Source organism: Canis lupus, chromosome 25, assembly GCF_048164855.1.
Source record: "Canis lupus baileyi chromosome 25, mCanLup2.hap1, whole genome shotgun sequence".
NCBI classification, from domain to species: Eukaryota; Metazoa; Chordata; class Mammalia; order Carnivora; family Canidae; genus Canis; species Canis lupus.
Genome location: NC_132862.1, coordinates 21,715,538 through 21,729,647, shown reverse-complemented (window position 1 = coordinate 21,729,647; position 14,110 = coordinate 21,715,538). Strand labels below are relative to the sequence as shown.

Sequence of the window (14,110 nt, the reverse complement as noted above, 5' to 3'; positions counted from 1 at the left end):
CCCTGAAAGTGCCATAAATAATGATTTGAGGGTTACAAATAAATTTTAATGAGTTGGTGAGTTCACAAATAAGGAACCCATGAATAATGAGGATTGACTAAAATTGTTTTATTAAAGCACTGGTTTTGGGGGAATGTGTCTGTCTTCACAAATGCAGATGCTTAATTCAGTAGGCTTTCAAGATAAACAGTTTTTAACTAAAGAACACTTGTTCCCAGTAGCATGTTACTGAATAAACCTAGTTTTTTATTATAAAAATTAAAATAATAGTGATTTGAGTATAGAAACCTTATGGTGAAAACAATAACTGAACTATAATAATACCCTTGCAGTAGAATCTTGCTTCTATCTATATCATTGTTTCCATGGAAAAATTTATTCCAAATTCCAACTGAGATGCCAAAGCCCTTTAGCTTCTTGAGTCCTTAATTCCAATGATGACCAATCCACCATACGCACCTACAATGTAGGACTTCCATTTTCCCTTTAGTCTAGTTCTGGGGCTGGGAATATAGCCAGAGGAGTTGGACTCTGGAGGATAGAACAGGGTCACCTCCAGGAGGAGTCGTAGACTTCTACCGAGGAGACAGATTCTTCAAATGACTTTCGTGAATCACACCATGATTTTTAGGGAAGCTAGGGAGATGATTGTTAATACAACCCCAAACTTGACAGAAGCCATATTCTGAAAACAGTGGCTCTGCTAGAAATAAAGTTTTGGACCACATGGTTCATTAATCTGACCTACTAAGGCATCTTTTTAAACTTTCCTTAAGGATTTAACTTTGAAAGTAAATGCTAGTGGTGTTGAAAGAAATATGCAGATGCTGATCTTCTCCATGATGAGCTGTAGTAGGAAGGCTGGTCAAGAGGATAAATACCCTGCAAGTTTATATCAACTAAGCAATATTATTTATGCTCGGTGTTTTCCCACATTGTTATACTCTAATATTTAACAGATGTGGGTGTGTTCTATGTTCATTGTATTCACTTATTGGTTAAAAGTTTGAGGTAAAACAGTGATAATCCAAGATAAGAAAATATGTGGTGGTATACTAAAATCTTTATAGAATTTAAAAATGAACCTTGTAAGTTTCTTTTAAATGACAAGTTTCTTTTGGAGGAGGAGGCCTTTAATGAGATCTGTCTTTCTTGCTAGGTTTTCCAAGTTTAAGATTTTTTTTTTTTTTAAGATTTTATGTATTTATTCATGAGAGACACAGAGAGAGACAGAGACAGAAACACAGGCAGAGGGAGAAGCAGGCTCCATGCAGGGAGCCAACTTGAGAATTGATCCCAGGTCTCCAGGATTAGGCCCTGGGCTGAAGGTGGCGCTAAACCGCTGAGCCACCCAGGCTGTCCCAAGTTTAAGATCTTTTAATGAAAAATAATGGACTAGGTTTTAAATAGATTTTAATTCAATTTAGTTTCCTAAACTCAGCTGAGCTTTTTATTTAATAAAATAACTTAATTGTACTATATTAATTTAATACAGTATATTAATGTTTGGCCATTTTTTAATCATAATTTTATTCCAAGAGGAATAGTATATGTTCTATTTTTAGTAAATAGAGTGCCTGGCGGGAAAGGAAAAATATCTTGTTTTAAGTCAGAACTCTTATGTTTCCTTTCCTTAAATGGTCTTTAAATGGATTGGGGACAGTAGCATATAAACCTCTCATTTGAAATTTCAGGTATGCACCAGCCTATTAAATGCTCAGAGTAGGCTAACTGTAAAGAAACTTGTTTAACTTTATTTGCAAGATTTCTTACATTTCTTTGGCTTTGGAACCTTTCCCCGCCCCTACCTCCACCCCCTCAGAAACTTTAGCATCCCACAGGATTTCATAACTGAGGAACGCAGATATGGAAATTAGCTTGTCAGAGGCATATGGCCCTTCTTCTGGGCATATAGGGGGTTTATGAAACCATGTTGGCACTGCAGTGTATACAGAGAGCTGAATCAACACACTGGGAAATGATCAGTCCTTTTCCTTGTTTTCAGGATGACAAAAAATATTTTTGTGTCTTCTTTGGAGAAAGCAATAGATTTATTCTCCTTATGTGTGTTCTGACTCATCTACCCAGGTAAATGGGAAGATGGCCTAGAATTATCTTAGGTCCTTTAAGAAAGTGCACAAGGACTGTGTTTCTATTTGTAGTAAATACTGTTTTCTGACAAGTTTTTAGCATTTTTTAAATAAGCTTTTCAGTAAGTCATTAATCCTGAAACACCAATTCCACTGTCAGTCTTTAAATAATTAAAGGTTCGTTTTAATTAAATCGATGTTTATTACATCTCATAAACTTTAGCATTCTTTCAAAAACCAACAAAAAAATAAGATCATAGGACAGTGAACAAACGAATCATGGATTGATTGAAGTTTTAAGACAGGAAGAACTGAGATTTGAAAAACCTACAGAAAAAAACATTGTGTACAATTGATTTTTAGCAAGCTAATAATAACTTTCCAATCAATACAGGAAATCAAGGCATTTGTTTCAAATGTATGAGAATGTAAAAATTTCTGCTTGGTGTATATATAATGCAGCTAAACGAAAAACAACAGGGAAGCACAGCAAGAGTAACAAAAAGTTGAGATTGTATTATTAGAATAACTCTTATAATTTAAGACAACTTTCAAACCCCAGTTAAATACATGAGAAAAGGACAAGCAAGCAGTTCATATATGAAGAAGTCATCACCCAGTAAAGGAGTTAATTTCCATCAGCTAATATTTTCTGCACACTTATGCCTTATGCTGTGGTTGGTATTGTAGTTTCAGTGTTGAAGATGACACTCAGACTTATGGGGAAGAGAGAGACAAGGGACACATGAAACAAAGGAATGCAGGGGTTAATAAAGATTCATTTACAAATGCTGTCAAGGCTATGGAAACTGGTTCAACTGGTTTATTATTCAAAAAATGACAAAAAAAAACTTTTTTTTAACCTAAGGAATCATCCTAATGAGATTTTTTTTTTTAAAGAAAGGAATAGCTTATGTGTTGAGCAATAGGGCTTAGTCAAGTAAGATTTCTCAGTTACTCCATGATTAGAGTTATAATTACGCGGGATGCCTGGGTGGCTCAGTGGTTGAGCGGCTGTCTTTGGCTCAGGGCGTGACCCTGGAATCTGGATCGAGTGCCACATCGGGTTCCATGTGGGGAGCTTGCTTCTCCCTCTGCCTATGTCTCTGCCTCTTTTTCTCTCTTTGTGTCTCATGAAAAAATAAATAAATCTTTTAAAAAAGTATAATTACAAAACTTATAGTAAAATGAAACAATGTCATGAATAGGTGGCTGTCGTATTCATAGGACTGAATTCAGTTCTATAAAATGGTCATGAATAGTAGGATTATGAGATATTAAAATCTATTCTGCATAATACTAGAAGAAATTTTAAGACTCATTTTATTAAAAATGTTTTTTCCTCTTTGTAGCTGACTACACAAGACTCTGCCTTCCCCATGTTTCCATAGCCAGCGACATGACCTGACACCTTGATGACCAGTCTCAGGGCCCTTGGGTGACTGGTGCACCATGGAACTTAAAGTATGGGTGGATGGAGTTCAAAGGATTGTTTGTGGGGTCACCGAAGTTACAACTTGCCAGGAGGTTGTAATAGCCTTAGCTCAAGCGATAGGTAAGTGAACTTTCTGAGAGTGAGATAAAGTGGTTTATGCTTCCTGTTTATGTTTATTTGTATTAAATACAGATTTCTAGTTTCTTGTTTATTTGGTTCCATAATACAACTTACAAGCACACTTTTACTTACTATGTTTCATGCTTACATAAATCTGTTAAGACACTTGTTCTCTATCTCCCCCTAGATTTTACTGATTTTCAGTCTAAAGTCTGCACTGCCTTCTACTCTATTGTTGTTTATCCTAAACAAATCATTATTTGTGGGACTAAAGATTTTTTTTAAGCCAAAACATAGATTCCTAGTTCCCAGACCCCTCATTAGAAGTAACCCTATTTACTGTTTATTCTGACTACTTTTAGAAAAGAAAAATGTGACATATAACATAGTTCTTCAATAGAAAGATATATGCTTTTTAAAATCTTACTATGTGGTGAAGATGAAGTTGTCAAGTACATGCTTACTAGCTCCATCTTGTTCACCTACATAGTTGCAACTTTTCTTCTTAGTCTCAGGTTTATGTTTATCATTTTTATTCATGTTTTGGGTTGACTTAACCCTTTTGGAACATGATGAGCACCTACATCAGAAAAGCCAATAATGTGGGTTACCGCTTACATTTGCATTTTAAGTCCATCATTTAGCAAACATGTATTAAAAGGAAATTGTATTCAGATTAGAGGATGTAGAAGAACATGCCAATGATTTGGAAGACAGGATAATAGAAGGCAACCAACCTGAACAATAAAAAGACAAAATAATAATAAATAAAAGTAGATTAAGGGAACTCAGTGACACCATCAAGCATAATAATATTCACATTATAGGGGCCCCAGAAGAAGAAAAAAGAACAGAAAACTTATTTGAAATAATAGCTAAAAACTTCCTTAATCTAGGGGAGGAAATAGACATCTAGGTCCAGGAATCACAGAGAGCCCCAAACAAAATGAACCCAAGAAGGTCCACACAAAAACACATAATTAAAATGGCAAAAAAGTAAAGATAAAGAGAGAATATTAAAAGTAGCAAAGGAGAGCAGCCCAAGTGGCTCAGCGGTTTAGCGCTGCCTTTGGCCCAGGGCTTGATCCTGGAGACCCGGGATCAAGTCCCACGTCAGGCTCCCTGCATGGGGCCTGCTTCTCCCTCTGCCTGTGTCTCTGCCTTTCTCTCTCTCTCTCTCTCTGTTTCTCACGAATAAAAAAATACATATTTACAAAAAAAAAAAGTATGGGATCCCTGGGTGGCACGGCAGTTTAGCACCTGCCTTTGGCCCAGGGTGTTATCCTGGGGACCCAGGATCGAGTCGCACGTCAGGCTCCCTGCGTGGAGCCTGTTTCTTCCTCTGCCTGTGTCTCTGCCTCTCTCTCTCTCTCTCTCTCTCTGTGTCCCTCATGAATTTAAAAAAAGAAAAGAAAAAGTAGCAAGAGAAAAGCAAACACATATAAAGGAAACCACATAAGGCTATCAGCTAATTTTTCAGGCCAGAAGGGAGGGCCATGATATATTCAAAGTGCTGAAAGGAAATAACCCTACAACCCAACAAAGTTATTAATCAGAATTGAAGGAGATAGAATGTTTCCCAAACAAAATAAAGGAGTTTATCCTCATTAAACCAGCCTTACAAGAAATACTAAAGTGCATTCTTTACATGGGTAGAGAAGACCATAACTAGAAATGAGAAAATTACAAAGAAAAAAAAATGGTAAAAATAGATCAACTATGTATGAAGCCAGTATGGAGATTAAAACATAATAAATAGTAAAAATCAATCATATCTACAAAAATTAGTCAAAGGATACATAAAATTTAAAAAGTAAAATATGACATTGTACATATAAAATGTTGATGAAGAGTAAAAATGTATTGTTTTAGAATGTGTTCGAACTTAAGCGATTATCAGCTTAATGTAGACTGCTATACACATAAGATGTTATATATGAACCTCATAGTAACCACAAATCAAAAATCCATAGTATATATACAAAAAAAAAATAAAGAGAAAGGAATCTAAGCATAACACTAAGGAAAGTCATCAAACCACAAGGGAAGAGAACAAGAGAAGAAAAGAACAGAGAACTATAAAAACAACCAGAAAACAATTAACAAAATGGCAATAAGTATATACTGATCAGTAATTACTTTAAATGGACTAAATGCTCCAAGCAAAAAAACATAGGATGACAAAATGGTTAAAACATGACCCATCTATATCTGTTTATAAGAGAAAAATTCATATCAGAAGACTGAAAATGAAGGGATGGAAAAAGATATTCATGCAAATGGAGGTAAAAAAATGTGGTAGCAATACTTACATCAGATAAAATAGATTTTAAAACAATGACTGTAATAAGAGATAAAGATATACTGTAATGATAAAAAGGGTTCATTCCTAAAGCAAATATTAACAGGCTTAACGGGAGAAATTGACAGTAATGCAATAATAATAGGGGACTTTAACAACTCACTTATATCAATGGATAGATCATGAAGACAGAAAATCAGTAAGGAAACTCTGACTTTGAACTACACATTAGGCCAGATGGACTTAACAGATATGTACATTCCACTCAAAAACAGCAGAAGACACATTCTTTTCAAATGGACATGAAATGTTCTCCAGGATAGATCACATGTTAGGCCACAAAACAAATCTCAATAAATTAAAGAAGTTTAGAATCACTCAGGCATCTTTTCTGAATGCAACAGTATGAAACTAGAAATTAATTACAAGAAAAAAAAAGCTAGAAAAACCCAAATACATGGAGGCTACACAACCAGTGGGTCAGTGAAGAATAAAGAGGAAATTTAAAAAAATACATAGAGACAAATGAAAATGGAAACACAACTGTTCAAAATCTTTGGGACACAGCAAAAAAGTGGGATATTTATACCAATACAGACCTACCTCAAAAAAGAAGAAAAATCTAAATCTAACTTTACAACTGAAGGAGCTAGGAAAACAAAGCTCAAAGTTACTAGAAGGAAATAATACAGATTAGAGTGGAAATAACTGAAATAGAGACTAAAAAGAAAAAGATCAATGAAACTAAAAGCTGGTTCTTTGAAAAGATAAAATAGTCAAACTGTTAGCCAGGCTCAGGAACCAAAGAAAAGAGAAAACTCAAATAAAAATCTGAAATGAAAAAGAAATAACAACTGACACCACAGAAATACAAAAGATTGTGAGAATACAGTGAAATGGGCAGCCCTAGCGGCTCAGTGGTTTAGCACCACCTTCAGTCCAGGGCGTGATCCTAGAGACCCAGGATCGAGTCCCACATCAGGCTCCCTGCACGGAGCCTACTTCTCCTTCTGCCTCTCTCTCTCTCATGAATAAATAAATAAAATCTAAAAAAAAAAAAAAAAGAATACAATGAAATATCATATGCCAAGTTGAACAACCTAGGAGAAATGGATAAATTTCTAGAAACATAAAATCTTTCAAAACTGAATCAGGAAGAAATAGAAAACCTGAACAAACAGATTACTGGTAATGAAATTGAATTGACAATAAAAAAAATTCCCAACAAACAGAAGTCCAGGGCGGGATGTTTTCACAGGTGAATTCTATCAAACGTTTAAAGAACTAATACCTATTCTCAAACTATTCCAAAAAATAGAAGAGGAAGAAAAACTTTCAAATTCATTCTACAAGGCCAGTTTCTGTTACCCTAATAGCAAAACCAGACAGAAAGAAAAGAAAAGAAAAAAGAAAAAGAAAAGAAAAGAGAAGAAAAAAAAGAAAAAACAAACTACAGGCCAGTATCCCTGATGAACATTGGTGCAAAAATTCTCAACAAAGCATTAACAAACCAAATTCAGCAATACATTAAAGGGATCATTCGGCACCATCAAGTGGGATTTTTATCAGGGATGCATGGATGATTCATTCACAATTCAATCAATGTGATAACAAAAAGGATTAAAAAAAACCATATGATTGTGTCAACAGATACAGAAAAAGCACCTGACAAAATATAATCTGTTCATGATAAAAACTCTCAAAAGTAGATTTAAAGGGAGCACGCGGATCCCTGGGTGGCTGAGCAGTTTGGTGTCTGCCTTCGGCCCAGGGTGTGATCCTGGAGTCCCGGGTTCGAGTCCCACATCGGGCTCCCTGCGTGGAACCTGCTTCTCCCTCTGCCTTGTGTCTCTGCCTCTCTCTCTCTCTTTCTCTCCCTCTCTCACTCTCGAATAAATAAAATCTTTAAAAACTATATTTTAAAAAATAAAAATAAAGGGAGCATGCCTACATATAATAAAGGCCATATATGAAAAACCCACAGCTGATATCATAATGGTGAAAAATTGAAAGCTGTTCCTCTAATATTAGATACAAGACAAGGAAGTTTACTCTCACCATTTTTATTCAACCTAGTACTACTAGAAGTCCTAGCTACAACAGCTAGAAAAGAAAAAGGAATAAAAGGCATCCAAATTGGTAAGGAAGGAGAACTATTTATAGATCACATCATAACTATGTATAGAAAACCCTAAAGACTCCACGAAAAACCTATTGGAACTAACAAATTAATTCAGTACAGTTGCAGGACGTGCAATTAATATATGAAAAACTGTTGTATTTCAATAATGAAGTAGCAGAAAGAGAAATTAAGAAAACAATCCCATTTACAATAGCACCAAGAAGAATAAAATACTTAGGAATAAATTAAACCAAGAAAGTGAAAGATGTACACTCTAAAAACTCTTAAGACTTTGATGAAAAAAATTGTAAGAAACAGAAATGGAAATATGGACCACGCTCATGGATTGGAATAGTTAATGTTGTTAAAATATCCATAGTGTTCAAAGCAATTTATAGATTCAATGCAATCCCTATCAAAATACAAGTAGCATTTTTCTCAGAACTAGAACAAATAATTCTAAAATTTGTATGAAAGCACAAGACACCTTGAATAACTAAAGTAATCTTGAGAAAGAACAACAAAGCTGGAGGTTTCATAGCCCCAGATTTCAAAATATACTGCAAAGTTTATAATTATTAAAACAGTCTGGTACTGTTAGACATATAGATCATTGGAACAAGACAGAGGATCCAGAAATAAACCCACAGTTCCATAGTTAATCTATGACAAGGAAAGCAAGAATATACTAATGGAGAAAAGATAGTCTCCTCAGTAAATGGTATTGAGAAAACTGGACAGCTATATGCAAAGAAATGAAAATGAAACACAATAATAAGCTCAAGGTGGATTTTTTCCCCCAAGCTAGATGAAAAACCTAAATATAAATATAAAACCCAAAACCATAAAACTCCTAAAAGGGGAGTTTTGGACATTGGCCTTAGTAGCATATTTATGGATATGTCTCCTCAGGCAAGAGAAACAAAAGCAAATATATATATATATATATAGGACTGTGTGTGTGTGTGTGTGTGTGTGTGTGTGTGTGACCAAAATAAAAAGCTTTTCCACAGCAAAGGAAAGCATCATCCCCTGCTCAGCAGGGTGTCTGCTTTTCTCCTTCCCTCTGCTCCTTGCCCTGCTCCTGTTCTCTCTCTCTCTCTCAAATAAATTAATAAAACCTTTTTAAAAATTATTTTTAAAAAGGAATTACATATATGCTAACCAAAATAAAGTCAGTTAGGCATATTAATATTTTAAAAATAGCTTCAAAACACAGGGCACTACAAGCAAAGAAAAGACTTGTTACATTAGCATATATAAGGCTTAATTCATAAGAAGATAAAAGATTATAAACTTACATACAACAAGTTACATTGCCTCAAATATATAAAGTAAAACCAGTGGAACTAGAGAAACTGACACTCCAGTATCATAATGGGAGATTTTAAATATGCTTCAGTGACTGATAAGAAACAACAAATCAGAAAAAAAAAGCCTCACATAATTTATTTGAATAAAATAATTCGTCTTTGTTTTTTCTGCTTAGTGAAAACTAAAATTAGCAATTGTCAAATCTAACTTTCTTTGTTGTATTTGAGAATCAGGCCATGGGCAGTGGTTTAAAAGAAGATGACTATTTTGCAGGGTGGCTGAGGAGTACAGTAAGCTGCATCTGTCCATATGGAAGGCACATTTTCTACACAGAATTTTGACAAGGTCTTGTGTGTTTATCCATGTGGACTAAACAGTGTACTGTACTTGCTTGTGAACAATCTAAAAAGTTTTAAGTGAATCTACCCGCATTTTTGCTTTGTCCATTAAATCAGTCCAAAAGTTGACAACCTGAATACAGAAGTTTTATATTTCTCCAAACTGGGCTAAACAACTCTTTTTCTGTATCATAAATGCTTCTCTGAATTCAGAATTCACCTGAGAGATGACGCAACTAGCAACCAGCCAAAGACTATTGATCCTTGCTTTTCTTTTGCCATGAGATATTATCAGTCTTGTATATATCAGAAGTACATATTTTTAAATATTTAAATATTTATCTGTCTTGTAATATGAGTTATTGGTATTCAAAGTTTAAACACTAAATGGAAGTTTTATAGTATTTTGACCTTATTTTCACTGTAAGAAATAATAGGGGATTTATTAATTAGGGAAAATTAATACTGTGATATCCAACCCCAGAATTTCTAGCTTAACATAATTAAAGTTTAGCTATCCTGTTGGCAGAGCATAGGCTGAGCAAATCGCAGTTGTTTCTAAAAAATGTATAATGAAGCAACTTGTAGAATACCTTCCCAGGTTTAAATCCATATATTGGCTGCAGGAGGTGGAAGTACTTCAGATATATTCTTGATTAGGGATGGTTAGGGATTTTTCTGGATAGCTAAAATTACTCTCAGGAAACCATCAAGATATAAAAATATTTACGCAAGTTGGCACTCTGCAAATATCTACAGCAGTGAACATTTTCTGACTCAGTGCTGCTAATCAATGGAATCAAATTAGAAAATAGCTAAAGACAACATCATTTGGATAAAAGTGTTGAATGTATCTAATAATATGGAAAGAAATCCTTTCTACTCTGATCTTTGACTACCCTGACAGGTTATATTTAGGTGATGGAAATAGAACACATCCAAATTATAAGACAGAATAACAAAATAAAACAAAATCGAAATACTTAATTGGCATGAAGTGGTTAAAACAGCCTGCAGTGCACTGTGTGTTTGGTCACTGTAGATGCTGGGCTTTCGACACATTCCCAATTTCGAGTATTTTATCTTGTTTCTCCCATCAACTGTCTCAGAAATGCCATTATTTTACAGTTCAAACTGCTTCTCAAGTCTGTATGTGAAACAAAGTCTTTGACTGTTCATCTGTTTCAAGTTATAGTCCAGAAAGTACATTTGCTTTTACAATATCCACAAAATATGAAAAGAATGTATTTCTGCCCTCAAGTAGCTTAGATCTTAGAGTATGGCTAACAAAAGATTAGAGGAAAAGAGGAGGAAGAAATCAAGGAGACTGAGGAAAAAGTTTTGATTCATACTTCTTTGTTGTCTGATGCCATTTAAAGTATTGAGGGAGGATTCAGAATTTTTCTCTGCTCATTCTTCTTGTGATCTTGTTCCCATATCTCCTTCAACTGGAGCCAGAGTTAACATTTAATAGAAACAAATTGATTGGGGCTGAGTCCAAGGTAGAGTGGACTATTCCCTAAGAAGCCATGCTTCATATGGTTTGCTCCAAGAAAATCAGTTTTCAAACAAGCACGTTTTATACTGAATTCTAGTTTAACTATTTAATACTTGTTTCTTTTCTCTGGAAGTACCTCTAATGTAGGAGTCCTGCTTGTTTATCCTTCTTTACACCATTGCTTTGCCTAAAGTAAGTATTCAGTAAAACATACTTTCTAAATAGTGCCATCCAGTAGAATATCCTTTCTGCAAGGGTTGTAATGGTCCATATCTGTGCTATCCAGTGTTCACTAGCTACATGTAGCTACTGAGTACTTGAAATGTGGCTAGTATAACTGAGGAAATGAATTTTTAATAAAATTTAAATGTGGCTAGTGGTTAATTAGTACTGCAGTAAAAAGTTCTAGAAGATGACTAACTGGTATCTCAGATTTAAAATATCAGAACCCAAGTTCTGAATCTCAACTACTGCCCACCCTCAAATTTCTTCCTTCTCCTTCTCTCAGCAAATGAAAACTTTTCTTTTAATTGATTAGATCTAAAGCTTTTGTGAGATCTTTCTTTTCTTGTTCTAATGTCTTACAACCATTCTATCAATAAATCCTATATATACTACCTTCGGTATATATAGTCTTGTTTGTCTTCACAGCCACTATTAACACGTTGATGTAAGCCACCATCATTTCTCACTTAGATTTTTGCAGTAGCTTTCCATCTCATCTCCCTGCATCATCTTGGTCCCCTCTAGCCTATTCTCAACAGATTTCTTTTAAAGTAATACTTTAAAAAATTTTTTTATTTAAATTCTAGTTAGTTAACATAGAATGTAACAGTAGTGTAATCATTAATAATTATAAGTACTTTCTATATTTTCTACATCCATAAAAGATTTTTTTAATGAATGTGAAGACATTTGATTTGTAGCATGCATCAGTCAGGATGAGTTAGATTATATGCGACAATAACAAAATATCCCCCAAACCTTACTGGTCTATAGTGATAAGTGTTAGCTGTTATTTTGGTTAATAGTATTTATGCAAAGTAAGTAGCACAGTGCCTAGCAAATACAGGCATAGGAAATGTTAATTATTATGAAATTAATAAATTTTATGTTTAATTACTTTTTAATGTAGCAACTTTATCATATAATCCTAAATAGTTTCTAAATTAATATGCAGTAATTCTGTGATTACATGATAATCTCATCAGCACACTGGGAAAATATACTGTGAACGATTTAACTATGGGTTGTGCACAGCTGGCTGACAGGTTATTCTCAGAGGTATTTACATTATATCACTGTCTTCATAAAATATTCCGTGGTTAAAGTTATCTTAATAGGTACATTCAGGACTTGTAGAAAATTCACTGATAAATTTGTAGGGTAGTTGTAATTGGAAAATTGCTTTAAATTTGTTAAGTTTTTATTTCTTTGCTGGTAAGTTGAGGATCATTTTGCTTATCTCACAAAACCAATTAAGTACATATGTATTATGTTTTTTAATATATTTTTTATTTTTATATACATATATATGTGTATGTATATACATATATATGTGTATGTATATACATATATATAAGCATCAAAAGCATTTAACAGACTATAAAATGATACAGTGTAATTTCTGTTACAGAGATCAATGTTCCTTAAAAGGATTCTAAATCATTATGAGAAGGATTAGTTACATTCACTTAGAGTCTGTATGGGAATCCAAAATGTTTATATACCCCAAGGAGCAAAGTATCTATTATCGGGAAAATTCAGTGGGGTAGGATAGATTATTCATGATAAATAATAAGCTTTTACTGACATTACTTCTAATATGTCCAGAAATAGGAGGATATGTTAGCTTTCAATTCATAAGAGGTTAATGCCAACTCTCTGTCATGTTCTTTTGAATAATGTGTAGTATTCATCTTTGGGGTAAGAAGGATTTGAAACTGAAGAAAAAAACAAATGTCATTTAAAGCTAACTCTTATAAAGAGGGTTGATGATCAAGGTGTTTAATAGAATTGCTAGGACCTGATACTATTTCTGACAGATATTTGGTGTTCAATATATATTTGTTGAATAAATGACAAGATGTGACTTATAAATCATGATTTTGTTCTTTGGCTCTAAGAAATTTCCTAAAATTGTTTTAAAAAATAAATAAATAAAAGGTTGCACCATTGAAAGAGTAGTTGAAATAAGGGCATAATGTTTCTGGGTGACGCATATTTGAATATTTGAGTTTGGGTGTATATTTTCATAAACCTCATATTACTCCACAGTTATACATACTATTCTGCTTCGAATTAGGTAAGAGTAATCTGTTATCCTATTTCCTTTTAATTTATGTCAGTCATCTAGTGAGATTTCACTAATGCATTAAAGTCTCTCTATGTGATTTTCCGTGTTATATGAAGTGAATGATCCTTGGGATTACACTCAGTTGCTTCAACTATTCAAACGTATAGTCAGTATTTTATTTATCATTACTTATTGTGGCATACATTTCTAGATAGCCAAAACAGCCTAAACTACAAATGCTAGATAGGTAGATAGGTAGGTAGACAGATAATTAGTTTCAGGGGTACATCAAGATAGTATGCAAGGTACAGTTAAATGTATCCATTTAATAAAATGCATTGAAAAGAGTTTTACAGGAGGAATTTGAATCTATCCAAATGAAATAGGATCTTTAGGGTCTTGCCAAGTATGGTATTAAAAATAATGATTATGGGATTTAACTTTTACATAACCTATCTAAAACCTAATTTTTATAATAAAATCAAAGCTATTAATTCATTTACCTTTTATAAAAGCTTTTTTATATTGCTGGATAGAATTTTTTTCTTTTTGCCTAATTGCACTAAATATGCGTTACTTAACAAAAAGGGAAAAC

The 14,110-nt window shown here is 33.7% G+C and overlaps 1 protein-coding gene across 7 annotated transcripts in view; it reads left to right on the top strand.

Annotated features, from left to right (window-relative positions):
- RASSF8 (Ras association domain family member 8) overlaps positions 1-14,110 on the top strand; it is a 124,061-nt gene that overhangs the window by 99,783 nt on the left and 10,168 nt on the right. For 6 of the 7 annotated variants that reach the window (XM_072798605.1, XM_072798603.1, XM_072798609.1 and 3 more), the window contains one exon: positions 3,443-3,645. In XM_072798605.1, the coding sequence (XP_072654706.1) occupies positions 3,543-3,645 (103 nt within the window). In that variant the 5' untranslated portion in view covers positions 3,443-3,542. Of the gene's footprint in view, positions 1-369; positions 467-3,442; positions 3,646-14,110 lie in introns of those variants that run through there. The other variant, XM_072798608.1, reaches the window with a different exon arrangement.